The following is a 17,107-nucleotide window of genomic DNA, read 5'->3' as shown; positions in this document are numbered from 1 at the left end:
CCGTGGAACGAGTATGACGCGTGCTGTACACTGCATTGCTCAATACCAGGGGTGTTCAAATCTTACCCTATGCAGTCTGGAATACTACTGGTTTTCTGTTTTACCTGTTAATTAATTGCGCACACCTGATGTCCCAGCAGGTCTAAAGCAGTCACTGGTTAGAGGGGCCTCGAGGTCCTAGACCCCTCAAACTCAACTCTGGACCTTGAAACCAATTCCACTACTTTTTTTTCCCCATTGTTCCCCTTTAATCGGGGACTGATTTAGACCTGGGACACCAGGTGTGTGCAAGTAATTATCAGGTAGAACAGAAAACCAGCAGGCTCCAGACCTCGTAGGGTAAGAGCTGAGTACCCCTGCTCTATTACATTCAGTCAATATTACTATCTTTTATCATAGTCATTCACCTCACAGCCAGGACAAGATGCTAACGATAGCACAAACATGGCCAAGGAAATTGGGATATAATTCTCCATCATCTATTTTTAATGAGACGGCACCTTTGAGAGCTAAATGGACTTTTCCTGTATTATTAAGATATGAATAATTTAGCACATTAAGGCTGAAATGAAATTCTAATAGATGGTGTTAAATTATTTAAACAACTGTTGGGTCAGCAATAAGAAAGTGGAGGAAGGTGAGAAGACTTCAATAAGCTTATGGCTACAACTACAGATCCCATTTGTATTTGAGCCGCTTGGTGTTATGGCTAACATGTTAGACTGACAACTCACAGGGACCCGAGTTCAAGCCCTGTCGGGTTACCACTGAATTCGCTACGATATCTATGGTAGAAAAGAAAACCTTGTATAGAAGACCTGCCTTAAGGTTGATATTATTAGTGTCCCCAGTGTGGGGTTGAGTCAGGGACTGCAGTACGAGGGCCTGGGAGGCTGACCACTCCCCGTCCCTGGTATCAGGGTCCCCATCTGTGGGAGTGTCCAGGGGTGTAGAAGGGTTGGCTGGGGACACAGGGTGGGACAGGAGGTCCCTGTGAGGGCTGCAGAGGCTGGAGGGAGAACAGGTCCTGGAGGACAGAGTGGTCCTCAGGTTCTCAGCTGGAGAGGGAGAGAGGAGAGGGGTGGTTAGAGAGAGGGAGAAAGATAATTTACTGTAGACAAAAAGACCCACAGACATACAGAGTAAGACGTTGGACAACAGGAAATGGACAACGTGTACATGATGCTAACAATGGTCAGTGAGGCTAAAAGGGTGGTGTATCATCTGACCCTCTTTGAGTGCGGCAGTGACCAGTACTGCAGCCTGGGGCACCTCCTCTGGGTGTGGCTGGACCAGTAGGTGTGGCTCAGGGTGTGGTTTCTGGGTGCCGCCCCTCAGGGAAGACAGTTCAGCATAGATCTGTAGCTTCTCCTCCAGACTAGAACAGATCTGATGGTCCTGACTGCTCAGACTCTCTGGTAGATAAACACATGAATAAAATGTAATTAACAAAGTGTCATTAAGAAACATTCATTAATTAACATTCATTAGTAGATCTATTTGTAAGCTATGAATATACAGTAGCATATTACCCTGTAGTTTTTGTATCTTCTGGGCTCTGGCTTCAGATGTTCTTCTCTCCTCCTCCAATTCGCTAGTGTTCTCCTCCTCATCCTCTGGACAGCTGGATAGACAGACAGACGAACAGACAGCGTTAAGCATACACACACTCACTCACACGCACGCACACACACACTAACCACACACTTACACCCTTCACACACCCCTTACTGACCTCTCCACAGCCTCTCTGATGTGTCTCATCCAGCTGTTGCGTTCATCTTTCGAGGAGGTGTGGACCTCATACATTTCTGGACCCGCGGCCGACGCGCTGATAAGAAACATCCCTCTCTCCTCATTGGCTACCTCCCTGACAATCAGCTTCTGCAGAGAGATCACTGGGGGCTTCTGGTCCTGAGGAACACAGACAGTATGGGAGGATGAGAGAGTATTCGTAAATTGAATGAATACAGGGGGCCAACACCCACTGATGTAGACGTTGAAATGTCTTTTTGAGTCTCAATCCCCAATATATGATAAGATATACAGTACCAGTCAAAAGTTTGGACACACCTACTAATACAAGGGTTTTTCTTTATTTTTACTATTTAGTACATTGTAGAATAATAGTGAAGACATCAAAACTATGAAATAACACATATGGAACCATGTAGTAACCAAAAAAGTGTTAAACAAATCAAAACATATTTTATATTTGAGACTCTACAAATAGCCACCCTTTGCCTTGATGACAGCTTTGCACACTCTTGGCATTCTCTCAACCAGCTTCACCTGGAATACTTTTCCAACAGTCTTGAAGGAGTTCCCACATATGCTGAGCACTTGTTGGTTGCTTTTCCTTCACTCTGCGGTCCGACTCATCCCAAAACATCTCAATTTGGTTGAGGTCGGGGGATTGTGGAGGCCAGGTCATCTGATGCAGCACTCCATCACTCAAGTTCTTGGTAAAATAGCCCTTACACAGCCTGGAGGTGTGTTGGGTCATTGTCCTGTTGAAAAACAAATTATAGTCCCACTAAGCCCAAACCAAATGGGATGGCGTATCGCTGCAGAATGCTGTGGTAGCCATGCTGGTTAAGTGTGCCTTGTATTCTAAATAAATCACGGACAGTGTCACCAGCAAAGCACCCCCACACCATAACACCTCCTCCTCCATGCTTTACGGTAGGAAATACACATGTGGAGATCATCCTTTAGTAGTGGTTTCTTTGCAGCAATTCGACCACGAAGGCCTGATTCACACTGTCCCCTCTGAACAGTTGATGTTGAGATGTGTCTGTGACTTGAACTCTGTGAAACATTTATTTGGGCTGCAATTTCTGAGGCTGGTAACTCTAATGAACTTATCCTCTGCAGCAGAGGTAACTCTGGGTCTTCCATTCATGTGGTGGTCCTCATAAGAGATAGTTTCATCATAGTGCTTGATGGTTTTTGCGACTGCACTTGAAGAAACTTTCAAAGTTCTTGAAATGTTCCGTATTGACTGACCTTTATGTCTTAAAAGTAATGAACTGTAATTTCTCTTTGCTTATTTGAGCTGTTCTTGCCATAATATGGACTTGGTATTTTACCAAATAGGGATATCTTCTGTATACCCTCCTACCTTGTCACAACACAACTGATTGGCTGAAACGCATTAAGAAATTCCACAAATTAACTTTTAAGAAGGCACACCTGTTAATTGAAATGCATTCCATGAAGCTGGTTGAGAGAATGCCAAGAGAATGCCAAGAGTGTGCAAAGCTGTCATCAAGGCAAAGGGTGGCTATTTGAAGAATCTCAAATATAAAATATATTTTGATTTGTTTAACTCTTTTTTGGTTAGTACATGATTCCATATGTGTTATTTCATAGTTTTGATGTATTCAATATTATTCTACAATCTAAAAAATTGTAAAAATAAAGAAAAACCCTTGAATGAGTAGGTGTGCCCAAACTTTATTAGTCCATACAGGATGGAAATGTGTCTTCTGCTTTTTTCCCAACCCCTCCGATATAATAAAACGGATAGCAGAGAACAGTAGCTCAAAGCTATCAGACTGAGTCCAAAGGAACTGAATTGAACTGTAGAGTTTATTTTGTCTTATTCCATAAACAGCAAATGTCACAAGACCATTTCACAGACATACCACAGCAGCGAATATGAACTTCTGGTCTTTCGCCTGTAGGAAGATCAGTGTGTCTGTGAGAAGGAGAGCCAGGACATCTGAAGAGATAAGAGACAGCAAAACAATTGTGAACAATGTAATCCATAATCAATATGATAATTTGTGTGAAATTGATTGATTGATCGATTGATTGACTGATTCATGTATTGCTTGATTATTTGATTGACTGATTGGTTGATTAATTGATAGATAGATCAGTGCCTCAGACCTTTGAGTCGTCCAGTGGCGGTCTTCCACAGTAACAGGCCCTGGTGTTTGAGGGTCCGGCCTGGCACCAGAACATCCTGCTTCCTAAAGTTGTGTCCGTTCTTCAGCTTGGCAGCACTACGGTTGTCCATCCTGTTTAGGACGTCCTGTAACCTCTGACCCTGCTCAAACTCACTGACCCTCAGGTCTACAGCCGCGATCACCTCCTTGATCAAAACCAGAGCTCTGGAGAGGTCCCTGTGCTCCTCACTGTCCTCTGAGATAGGGGGAGGGGAGATTTAGGGAGGGGGGAGAGAGAGAGAGAGAGAAAAAATATTCAGGCACATTGAAGTAGTAGGATCAATACTATACATCCGGTTACCAGCCCCATATCAGTAATTAAGTACCATTTGAAATACAACACAATACAACAAACATTTCATGTAATCTCTTACTGTATCTGCTGTATATTATCACTGATAGCTCAGCTGTATGATAAAACCACCTGTCCAACAAAAAACTAGCCTGGTCGTGTTATCACGAGTTGATTTGATTTATCTGATCCTAACAGCAGTGGGCAGCAGAGCATAGAGAGGCAGACAGACTAACCCTGGGTGTACTGTAGAATCCTCTCCAACAGAACAGGGTACTTAGTGATCCTCTGGGTCACCAACAACATGCATTCTGGGATCTCTCTCCTCCGCACCAAATAGTTATTACTTTGTTGCTATAAAAACACACAATCAACAAATAATCATTAGTCACAAGTGGAACATTTAAAATAATTGAACTTGTTACGACAGATAATTTCTCCAGAGATCTTCTCAAGATGCACGACTTGGCCAAAAGTATGTGGACACTTGCTCGGAGAACATCGCATTCCAAAATCAAGGGCATTAATATGGAGTTAGTCCCCCCTTTGCTGCTATAACAGCCTCCACTCTTCTGGGAAGGCGTTCCACTAGATGTTGGAACATTGCTGTAGGGACTTGCTTCCATTCAGCCACAAGAGCATTAGTGAGGTCGGGCACTGATGTTGGGCGATTTGGTCTGCCTCGCAGTCGGCGTTCCAATCCATCCCAAAGATGTTCAATGGGGTTGAGGTGAGGGCTCTGTGCAGGCTAGTCAAGTTCTTCCACACCGATCTCAACAAACCATTTCTGTATGGACCTCGCTTTGTACATGGGGGGGATCTTCATGCTGAAACAGGAAAGGGCCTTCCCCAAATTGTTGCCACAAAGTCAGAATCACAGAATCGTCTAGAATGTAATTGTATGCTGTAGCGTTAAGATTTCCCTTCACTGGACCTAAGGGGCCTAGCCCGAACCATGAAAAACAGCCCCAGACCAATATTCCTCCTCCACCAAACTTTACAGTTGGCACTATGCATTCGGGCAGGTAGCGTTCTCCTGGCATCCGCCAAACCCAGATTTGTCCGTCGGACTGCCAGATGGTGAAGCATGATTCCTCACTCCAGAGAACTCGTTTCCACTGCTCCTGAGTCCAATGGCGGCGAGCTTTACACCACTCCAGCCGACATTTAGCATTGCACAAGGCGATCTTACGCTTGTGTGCGGCTGCTTGGCCATGGAAACCCATTTCATGAAGCTCCCGACTAACAGTTCTTGTGTTGACATTGCTTCCAGAGGCAGTTTGGAACTCGATAGTGAGTGTTGCATCCGAGGACAGACAATTTTTACACGCTAAGCGCTTCAGCACTCGGCGGTCCTGTTCTGTGAGCTTGTGTGGCCTACCACTTTGCGGCTGAGCCGTTGTTGCTCCTAGACGTTTCCACTTCACAATAACAGTACTTACAGTTGACCAGGGCAGCTCTAGCAGGGCAGAAATTTGACAAACTGACTGGTTGGAAAGGTGGCATCCTATGATGGTGCCACATTGAAAGTCACTGAGCTCTTCAGTACGGGCCATTCTAATGTCAATGTTTGTCTATGGAAATTGCATGGCTGTGTGCTCAATTGTATACACCTGTCAGCAACAAATCCACAAATTTGAAGGCGTGTCCACTTACTTTTGGCCATGTAGTGTAACTCTTGAGGCTTATAGAGGTGTCATAAGCAGACAAGCCTGTACCTTGATGAAGGTCTGAAATCGTTTGTTTTGCTGCTGTAGCTCTTTGAAGAAGGTGACTGCCTCAGAGTGATGGCTGCAGAAGTCTCCATACACCTGTTTCATCCTCTCTGCGTTCTCTTCAGAAAACTGCACCGGAAATTAGAAGTTATACAGTCAATCATATTGAGCCAACGTACTCAATCAGTCATAGAACATTAATACCACAGTCATGTCTATTAAGGTTGAATTACTGAATTACGGGACAGAGTCAGTGGATGTTGGCAATGTTTCAGACACACACAAAAAAACATATCCGTATTTATCCATGTTTTATGGAAGTGCTGATTCATTGTAATGAATCGGCACTTCCATGTACTTTTAGGGGTTGTAAGTTAATTCTGTCTCCACAGATTCCTGACCGTATGACAGAAAGTACATAACTGTTTCCTGTTCCTTCTCGACCCCACTCCAGAAAAGTTAAGGTTTTGCCTCCTTGTTGTTACAAGCACATCATTTTAACAGTGCACCTGTTGCAGTAGAACATCTCCGATGCGTTCTATGACGTAGTTCCTGTCCCCGTATGGCTGGGCGGAGCTGTGGCGGCGTTCCCTCATGGAGTTGAAGAGGTCGTGGTGGAGGAGGAGGAGTTCGTCCAAACAGGGGAAGACACGCCCCACCGCGCCTGCGTCCAACTGGACCTGCTCTCTCATCCCTCGCCGGAAGACCTCAGCCATGATGCACAGAGTCTGGAGGTGGTGCATCTCTGTCTGCATCAATTCTGAGAGGACGGACACACACACACACACACACATACACATTGCAGTTGGACTGCGCAGAATCGCTGATCTACAAATTGATCTCTTGCATCCCAAATAACTACGCATTATGTGTACATTTTTATGATTCTGCATCAAACCAATCCCCTCAACTACCCACATTTCCAAGATGACAAGTCTCTCTAGACAAACATATCCCTTGGACATGCCATAACAACAAACCATAAACATTCCTGTGCTACAGCCCATAACATTTCATAAGTCATAACTCATTCATAACTCAAAACTGTATTACAAAACAGCAAGGTTAGGTTACGACATCGTTAGCTCACCATAGATGACGTCCTGTCTCTTAACCACCCGTTTGTCCTGCTTCTTACAAAACTTGTGTTCCACCGTCAGACTCCAAGACTCAGCCTCGTAGTCCAGAGCATCAGCAGACAGGTCGCTGTGGAGACCGGTGTCCACACAGTCTACAGGAGGAGAGGGGGGACAAAAAGAACATGATGGTGACTTTTCCCTTTTAACCATTAAGATGATCACTTTTCCTTTGCATTTCCAATTGTCCCTTCTGGGTTCCCGTCCCTGCAGTACCTTCTCCGAGGGAGGAGTCAGTGGAGGAGGACGACTCTGTGGTCTGCAGGAGATCCTCTGATTGGCCAGAACCCCATCTGCTGTCAGACACCGCTTCCGGACTCTCGCTAAGCCTGCTGGGAGAGTGACAATAATATTGTCAATGACATAAGCATCATCCCAAAAAATCTTCATCACAAGCTTACTGTAATATACTGAGTGAGTGAGTGAGTGAGTGAGTGAGTGAGTGAGTGAGTGAGTGAGTGAGTGAGTGAGTGAGAGGATGCTTAGCTGACCTGTCAGTGGCAGAGGGGACGCTCCTGGAGAGGGGGTTGGGGAGGGAGGCTGTTTCCCTCCTGTCCCTCTGGCTCATCATAGGTAGAGAGGCTGAGGTGGCGATCAGACATGAAGAGGGACTGTCTCGCACTGTGAAGTCTGAAGGAGGGAGGGGAGGAATGTTATTGTTTCAGCATTCCTTCCTGTGTGCTTCACAGGATGACAACAAAGAGCTTTGACATTATTTGATTTGATTTATTATTTAACCTTTATTTTATCAGGAAGTCATACTGAGACCAAGGTCTATTTAACAGATTAGCCCTGAATTACATAAATTACAGAAAATACGCACATCAAAATATACATACAAAATGCAAGCAGAAAGAAAGGAAAACACGGTCATAAAAAACAAACACATTCATCAGTAATAAGGTCCTCAGTCATTGACCGTTGAACTCTGCAATGTAACACTCACTCTGCGGGAGGGATGCCGTTCGGTTCTTCACAAGTTTCTATAGTTTTAAAACAAAGATTAACAAAAGGAAGGAAGGTAGGATACCAGACAACCAAATATTCCAACTAGATCACTTTGTTCAACAGAGAGAGATGAGCAGTAGATGTGTCACTGGACTAGCTTAACCATCTCTATGTTTATGTTTGTGGTTGTGGGTCGGGGCAGAAGTATACAGGCTGAAACTCACCTTTATACACGGAGGAGCAAAGTCAATACAACCCTTATGGACCATGACTGTACAACCTTAGGGAGAGAGAGATAGGTTCATAAAGAGAAAAAACGAATGACTGGAAATGGAATAGAATCATATATGAATTCAGTTCTATAATTGTCCAGCAAAATATTGAAGTTTGCGAATTAAAGTTATCATTGTCGAATGCAAAAAAAGCATATACAGTATATTTTCCTTAAGATATGGATTGATATACTGTATTACCCATAAATATATGTGATATTTTTCAATTCATTTATTCATTGTATGTTTGTAGCATTGAGCAACAAATTGTTGTTTGTTTCGACTGATTAGTTGATGTACTGCTGGTTAATTGTTGATGTAAAAAGGCCGTTATAAAAACATTTTGATTGATTGAGTTAACCGTGTTACTTACTGGAGCATTGCAGAAGGTCCTTGCCACTAGCAGGTTTGTCACAGACCAGACAGACGGTGGGTCCAGCACAGGACCCCGTGGAGAAGCGATGTCCATTCTGCTGTTTGTCCTTGTCTTTCCCCTCCTTCCCCTGGAGAATTTGTTTTACATTTTTGTCATTTAGCAGACGCTCTTATCCAGAGCGACTTACAGTTAGTGAGTGCATACATTTTTATTTTTTTCATACTGGTCCCCTGTGGGAATCGAACCCACAACCTTGGCGTTGCAAGCGCCATGCTCTACCAACTGAGCTACACGGGACTGTAGAGCCAAGGTAGATTCACAGGGGTGAACATCAGAGGCAAGGACAGGCTAGTTATTGCACACCCATATACTGGAACTAATATAAACCCTTTCAGCCACAATCCATCAAAGCATAGAATGGAATTGTAACACTGTAACACCGTAGACATTAGCTAGACTCCACTTGACTTATAAAGTCAGGTTTCGTGTACTAGAAGTAGCTACAAATAGCCACACACGTACACCGACTCCAATTGACGCAGTTTGAGTGAGAAGGGATCCCCGCCTTATTTTAGCCCATTTTTAAAAGTCCACTGTGAAGGAAACTGAGCAATGCATTAACACATTGAGGGGTTTCGCAAATGCTGATCCACCAACAAAGGGTTTATGATTAAAAGGAAAGAAGCTACACAAGGGTTTCAGTTGTGTTTTGCGTTAAGGTTATTTCCCAAAACATTTCCTGCTTCTTGTCATCACGTGAAGCACAGATCCTGATGTGAATACTATAGTATAAGGAGAAGGGTTTGGATGAAGACAATAATAATACTTTTTTTTAAATACTGTTATTATTATTATAATACATGGTATTTATATAGCGCTTTTCAACTACCCAAATTCGCTTGATAATGGCCTTTTGTATTCGATAATTAAATGATAATAGCGGCACAATTTCTTTTTTTGTGATAATAGACAGTTTTTTTTTTTTTACAGCCCTCTTTGGATGTGTCATGCAGTCCTTATAGCTGTAGATCGTTAGGTCTAGACTGAGGTGTAGATTACATGTGTGGTCAGTCGGTGTGTTCATTCTGTCTATGATTATTTAGTCTAGTTGAGTATGTCTCTGAACATTGCATATGCTCTAAATGTAAAGTCTGGCGGCAAGATTAGTGCTTACCTAATCTCACGATTAGTGTTAAAATAGTGTTTACCTTGTTCTTGTTGCATGTGTTCGAAATCCTGCTCTTGAGGAAGCTGAAGGTACGAATCACTTTGTATTTCTCTGATTCCACCTTGGAAGGGATGTTGTACTTGTCCCACTCCTCTTCTTCAATTCTGTTCAGACACAACGGTGTTAGCATCATGTGACTTTCATATGTTGTTGGTTTTATAAACGGTATCCATACTAGAGTCTTTTTTGCTGATCTTTCTTTATTTCTGCCTGGTCATCTCAAATTAATTATTACTCATAGTTCGTTTCTACTAGTAGTAATTTTCGGACTTAGTTTTTCATCTATAACCAGGTTTCCATCCAACAACTACAGATGGAATAAGTTGTGATGAACTTCATAGGGTGGTGAAAGTGTACGGTGATGAGCTTGATGCTGCTTTCAATAAATATCAAGGGTCTTATTCTGGTGAAAAAGTCAATTTGATGGAAACACATCTCTGGTAGGAAAATGGCATATTGTTTTTATGCAGATTTAAGTTCGCATGAAAATCTGCCACCAATTGGATGGAAACCTAGCTAATGAGGCCATGTGGAAACAAAAACGTATAAACTCTGCATACAACTTATGAAAGCACAAGCCTTATAGTAAACATGGTATTTGGTTAGTAGTTCAATCAGCCTGTGACTGTCACACCAGGCTGGATCAAGTGTACAGTTAGAGCACATGCACCACAAAGCCAACCATAGATGTTTATTACACAATTAAGACAAGGTCTGGTCAAAACTCCATCAATGTTAAGATGTCGTCTCCTTAAAGTTGGTGGCAGCTCAGTGTTACAAAGCAATTATTTGAACAGTATAGAATCCTAATGGGAGGTTAGGCCCCTTCACCCTGAGAGGTCAAAGTCCACTGGTAGAGCACTATAGGTTAAGGGTTACACAGTAGTAGTTACCTACACGTGCAGCACACGTATGGTAATCAAACATGGTTCATTCATTGACATCAACAGCATACAAGTGCGATCTCTAAAGGTTATTTTTGATGCCATGCTAGGCAGAGAGCATTGTGGGCACAAACGTAGAGGTTAAATGTCAGGATGCGCACAGGGGAGTTGTAGGGTTAAAATGGTTGGCTTGAAGGGGTTAGAGGCTGAAGCTAGTGACTAGAGGGCTGGCTTCCAGATCAGGGGAGTTCCTGTAGGGTTAAAGGCTGTGGGCTATCTGCCCAGTGGAGAGGAAGGGCCAGGGCTGGCAGCCCAGAAGGGGGCGATGCCCACGTACTCTTTGAGAAACTCTGAGAGAGTGAGGTGTTGGAGGGACTCCGCCAGCTCAACGCTGCCCTCGTCGTCTGCAGACTGGGCACGCTTACGGAACCTTAACTCCCTAGGGACACACACACATTACACACACAGCTCTGATACATACAGTACATGAACACACACACATCCACTAACATGCGCGCACACACACACACAGCTCTGGTACACACTGACAGGTACAGGAAACATACTCTAGAGGGAGCTATAGTACTGTGACTGTGTGTGTTCAGGACATTTTAACTGCTGAATGGAAGGAGAGGACAAAGGTAGTTGGCATGGTTCCCGGCAGCATCTCATCACAATGAAGGACATAGTGAAGCAGGAAATAAAGAGGATGCCTTTTCTTTGTCCGTCCCTCTTTTGCTGGAGCCTAATAACTCAAAGGATACTATACAGTAAATCCTACTACACTCACTGTGTCACACAGTTACTGTGCATTAGCCTAACTTCATCTGAGCACAGGCCCTGCATTTGAAATTTGCATTGGACAAAATTTGCATTGATAAATAAACACTGTCTGAGCACAATGGGCTTACAGTTTAGTCATATCTCTACACCCCTACCTGTGACACAAGGTTAAAACAGCCCTACAAGCTGTGGCACAGTAACAGAGTTATACAAACAAAGCCTGGAGTTAAACAAAGAGCTGTTATTGTGGGGGTTTAAGTGCCTTGCTCAAGGGCACAACGGCATGTAGGATTTTATGTCAGCAACCATCCAGTTGCCAGCGCACTTCCCGCTCGATTTTTCAAGTCGGACCCGGGATTCGAATTGGCAACCCTCCGGTTGCTGGCTAGCCTCTCTAAGTTACCTGCCACCCCTTGTCTTGATATAAAGACAACCAGGGACTCCACAAAAGAGAGAGAACCCTCGGTCGCCCGGTAACTAACCAAGTAGTCATGGTGAAGGCTGGAGAGCCTGGGAATTAGGGGAAAACTGTATGGAACCGTAAAAATGTCAGACTCACTTTAGACAAACACACTACGTCAGTGGATACACACCTTTTTTCTTGAGTCTGCTTTGATAGGCTGAACTCTCTCTGTTCTGTGGAGGACAAGACAGACATGAACCCTCTGTGTGAAATGAAACAGCATGAGCAACATTATGGATGAAAATCAATCGACACAATCAAGTCTGACCCCCCCCCTACCCACAACCCAGCAACGCTGAGCTTACGCTGTGATTTGGCAGGATAGCCTAGTCAGCCGATGCACTTACCTATGCCCTCACCCTACATAAACACTGACATACAAGCACACCTACATACCTATGCACCACACACAGTAGCCACATGCCTGCCATGCCTGGTGTTAGCACAGAGCGAGTGATGGATAGATAGAGGATCTAAGGTAAGCTGTACTTACTAGAAGGGTGGAGTAGAGACAGAGATTTAGACAGAGAGAGGGCCTGCAGGCGAAACCGGCTGTGGCTCACACTGTGGAAAACGCCATCTACAGGGTAGAGTGGACATAGCACTCACTAGGCCACTCAAAGGAACAGAGGGAGGCAAGGATGTGACCAGAGCCATGTAGGGGGAAAATCTCAATTGCATTTCCTTAATTCCTTGCGACCTCTCTCCTCGCATCCTTCTCAAAACCCATTGGATGAGAAGGTCAGAGGTCCTTCATGTTAGTTACATGTTAGCTATAAACAGTAGTTGGCGATCTACTGAAGTGGCTACAGTTAGTTAGTGACGACACAGAGAGCATGATCATCCAACTACAGAGAGTAGGCCTACTGCTTACTGTACCAGCCAAACTCCCATGACAAACCAAATAAGTGAAGAGAGACAGGCTAGCTCAGCTGAGTTCAATCCAGGGCCTGTATCCACAAACGTAATAGGAGTGCTGATCTAGGATCAGTTTTGCCTTTTAGATCATTTGACATTTTAGTCGTTTAGCAGACGCTCTTATCCAGAGCGACTTACATTTTCATACTGGCCCCCCGTGGGAAATGAACCCACAACCCTGGTGTTGCAAGCGCCATGCTCTACCAACTGAGCTACAGGGGACTACACAATGAATATGATTATATGGACAGATCCTAGTCTCAGACACTTTGTGGATACGGGCCCTAGTCAAATAGTAGCAAGGCCCAAGCCACGCCCACCTGAGAATACAGCTCTGTTCAGCATTCATTTGGCTGTGTTTGAGAAGTGGATAACCAATTGTCAACTAACTGTCACTTCACAGATTGCTTTCAAACTGACAATATTCATACAATTACCTCTGCAAATCACATTTTCTGTTGGACTTTACTATCGGGGAAAAGTGTGAAACAATGTCTCAAAAGGATGGGGGTATGGTCAGACATTTTTGACATGGGACTAAAAGGTTTTGGCCCACGTGTTTATCAAAGTTGATATATCGATAGGGATTAAACACACTGACACGGCAACTACATGAACACTCAGAACTCGCCACTCAGAAAAGAAAGCAGACAGACAAATCCACATATCTAAATCAATTGTGCAATTTTTTATCTTTCCCCTATATGCATTGGTTAATTCTAGAGCGATATGTTCATGTTCACAACAGGTGGGTACTATTATGGTACAAAACATTTACGCCTTGTGTTTAATATTATAGATCACATCAATCATGAATAAGTAATGTTGCACGTCTTTGGGAGAAAGCCACGGTGACCCTTTGCTATGAGACTCGAAATTGAGGTCAGGTGCATCCTGTTTCCATTGCTCATCCTTGAGATGTTTCTACAACTTGATTGGAGTCCACCTGTGGTAAATTCAATTAATTTGACATGATTTGGAAAGGCACACACCTGTCTATAGAAGGTCCCAAAGTTGACAGTGCATGTCAGAGCAAAAAACAAGGCATGAGGTTGAAGGAATTGTCCGTAGAGCTCCGAGACAGGATTGTGTCGAGGCACAGATATGGGGAATGGTACCAAAATATTTCTGCAGCATTGAAGGTCACCAAGAACACAGTGGCCTCCATCATTCTTAAATGGATGAAGTTTGGAACCACCAAGACTCTTCCTAGAGCTGCCTGCCCGGCCAAACTGAGCAATCGGGGGAGAAGGGCCTTGGTCAGGGAGGTGACCAAGAATCCAATGGTCACTCTGACAGAGCTCTAGAGTTCCTCAGTGGAGATGGGAGAACCTTCCAGAAGGACAACCATCTCTGCAGCGCTCCACCAATCAGGCCTTTATGGTAGAGTGGCCAGACGGAAGCCACTCCTCAGTAAAAGGCACATGACAGCCCGCTTGGAGTTTGCCAAAAGGCATCTAAAGACTCTCAGACCATGAGAAACAAGATTCTCTGGTCTGATGTAACCAAAATTGAACACTTTGGCATGAATGCCAAGTGTCACGTCTGGAGGAAACCTGGCACCATCCCTACGGTGAAGCATGGTGGTGGCAATATCATGCTGTGGTGATGTTTTTCAGCGGCAGGGACTGGGAGACTAGTCAGGATCGAGGCAAAGATGAACTGAGCAGAGAGATCCTTGACAAAAACCTGCTCCAGAGCGCTCAGGACCTCAGACTGGGGCAAAGGTTCACCTTGAAACAGGACAACAACCCGAAGCACACAGCCAAGACAACGCAGGAGTGGCTTCAGGACAAGTCTCTGAATGTCCTTGAGTGGCCCAGCCCGACCCCGGACTTGAACCCGATCGAACATCTCTGGAGAGACCTGAAAATAGCTGTGCAGCAACGCTCCCCATCCAACCTGACAGAGCTTGAGAGGATCTGCAGAGAAGAATGGGAGAAACTCTCCAAATACAGGTGTGCCAAGCTTATAGCGTCATACCCAAAAAGACCCGAGGCTGTAATCGCTGCCAAAGGTGCTTCAACAAAGTACTGAGTAAAGGGTCTGAATACTTATGTAAATGTCATATTTCCGTTTTTTATTTTTAATACATTAGCAAAAATTTCTAAAAACGGTTTTTGCTTTGTCATTATATTGTCTGTATATTTGAAATTCAATTGAATACCTGAAGTCACACCAAAATGTCTGGATTCCATAGGTTTTATGTCTCTCAATATACAATTGTTTATGTGCTATAATTCCATCAATATTTGACGGAAAATATATTTTAATAAAAAAAAGTGTTGAGTATCTTACTCCGTTATGCAGCTATAACATTCATCAGAACTGTATTTATCAGAACTGTATTTATCAGAACTGTATTTATCAGAACTGTAGGCATTGCAAACGATGGGACAATCAATATCATCATGTTCTCAGAAAACCCTGTCACCTTTCTTCCAATCGAAGTAATAACCCACTGGGCACAGACGTCAATTCAACATCTATTCAAGGTTGGTTTAACGTAATTTCATTAAAATGACGTGGAAACAACGTTGATTCAACCATTGTGTGCCTAGTGGGAAAGTTCTCAGGAAGGGTTTCTCAATGGGGGGTTAATAACTGTAAAAGGTCCCACGAACACTAACCTGGGCTGAGGTTAGATGTCGCAGGCTGGGCTGAGGTGTCACGGGAGAAGCGGGAGGGCAGCAGGCTGATCTTGGGGGAGGAGTAGGAGTAGGAGCGGTGTCTGATCCTCTGGTCGCCCATATCCTGGAAAAATACAACACAACACAAAACACTTAGGTCAACACAATGGTGAGGAGCTATATACGTTTTAGATTTACAGTAGGCCCTAATATATTGGTCCTTACAACCTCCTTTGGAGTGGAATTGTTAGATATACTGCACTGTTGGAGCTAGAAACACAAGCATTTTGCAACACCCGCAATAACATCTGCAAAACATGTGTATGTGACAAATACAATTTGATTTCATTTCATTTGAATAGTCAGTAGATTGTCAATGGAGGAGGAGTGAAACAATGACATTTCTTTTGTGAGTCTCTGTGTGTGAGGGTGGACAAGATAGCTTCTGCCTGGTACCTTTGTGGGGGTGGGGTCGCCGGCTGAGGAGGCAGAGTGTGTGCGTGTACAGGTGAGGTCTGGGGAGATGTCGTCCCCGCTGTTACAAGGGTCAAAGATCAGGGGAGAGAGGGGAGAGAGGGGAGACTTCACCAGAACCCCCTCCTCCTCACTGTCAATCACTAGAGCTACCAGACCGGGGCTGTCAGGGAGAGAGAGAGAGGAGGGAACGTCAACATAAAGGCTCATCCGACCGCACTGGTGGTCCTCTGTAGCTCAATTGGTTGAGCATGGGGCTTGCAACGCCAGGATAGTGGGTTCGATTCCAAGGACCACCCATACGTAAAATGTGTACACAGATGACTGTACGTCGCTTAGGATAAAAGTGTCTGCTAAATGGCATTTATTATATTATTACTACAGCCTCCTCGTATCCATACTCTAAGTGCTGAAACCAACAGCTGGCCCAAGGTAAAAGTAGATAAATTGGCTACATCACATACAGTATGGGATCGAGACTATCTGAATACACTACAGTACCCACATAGAGAAAGCCTCACACTATGAGAAAATACTTAATATATTTGTTCAGGTAAGAACTAACAATATATGTAATCTTACATAACATTTACAGTTGAAGTCGGAAGTTTACATACACCTTAGCCAAATACATTTAAACTCAGTTTTTCACAATTCCTGACATTTAATCCTAGTAACATTTCCTGTCATAGGTCAGATAGGATCACCCCTTTATTTTAAGAATGTGAAATGTCAGAATAATAGTAGAGAGAATGATTTATTTCAGCTTTTATTTCTTTCATCACATTCCCAGTGGGTCAGAAGTATACATACACTCAATTAGTATTTGGTAGCATTGCCTTTAAATTGTTTAACTTGGGTCAAACATTTCGGGTAGCCTTCCACAAGCTTCCCACAATAAGTTGGGTGAATTTTGGCCCATTCCTCCTGAAAGAGCTGGTGTAACTGAGTCAGGTTTGTAGGCCTCCTTGCTCGCACACACTTTTTCAGTTCTGCCCACAACTTTTCTATAGGATTGAGGTCAGGGCTTTC

At 43.9% G+C, this 17,107-nt stretch overlaps 1 protein-coding gene across 1 annotated transcript in view; it reads right to left on the bottom strand.

Moving 5' to 3' along the window:
* Window positions 1-17,107, bottom strand: part of LOC311100048 (rho guanine nucleotide exchange factor 28-like) — a 132,365-nt gene that overhangs the window by 20,707 nt on the left and 94,551 nt on the right. The window contains 22 exon segments of the mRNA XM_084140790.1: window positions 823-1,058; window positions 1,230-1,415; window positions 1,533-1,624; window positions 1,736-1,914; window positions 3,651-3,727; window positions 3,898-4,152; window positions 4,485-4,602; window positions 5,967-6,092; window positions 6,473-6,723; window positions 7,054-7,194; window positions 7,316-7,431; window positions 7,591-7,720; window positions 8,046-8,082; window positions 8,272-8,327; window positions 8,693-8,822; window positions 9,904-10,027; window positions 11,145-11,246; window positions 11,994-12,037; window positions 12,040-12,100; window positions 12,184-12,226; window positions 15,602-15,725; window positions 16,058-16,238. Coding sequence (XP_083996916.1) covers window positions 823-1,058; window positions 1,230-1,415; window positions 1,533-1,624; window positions 1,736-1,914; window positions 3,651-3,727; window positions 3,898-4,152; window positions 4,485-4,602; window positions 5,967-6,092; window positions 6,473-6,723; window positions 7,054-7,194; window positions 7,316-7,431; window positions 7,591-7,720; window positions 8,046-8,082; window positions 8,272-8,327; window positions 8,693-8,822; window positions 9,904-10,027; window positions 11,145-11,246; window positions 11,994-12,037; window positions 12,040-12,100; window positions 12,184-12,226; window positions 15,602-15,725; window positions 16,058-16,238 — 2,809 coding nt within the window.

The sequence above is a fragment of the Coregonus lavaretus genome, assembly GCF_964263955.1.
Source record: "Coregonus lavaretus genome assembly, chromosome: 24".
In the NCBI taxonomy this organism is placed as follows: domain Eukaryota; kingdom Metazoa; phylum Chordata; class Actinopteri; order Salmoniformes; family Salmonidae; genus Coregonus; species Coregonus lavaretus.
The sequence above is the reverse complement of the archived record's forward strand: the minus strand, read 5'-3'. Positions and strand labels throughout refer to the sequence as shown.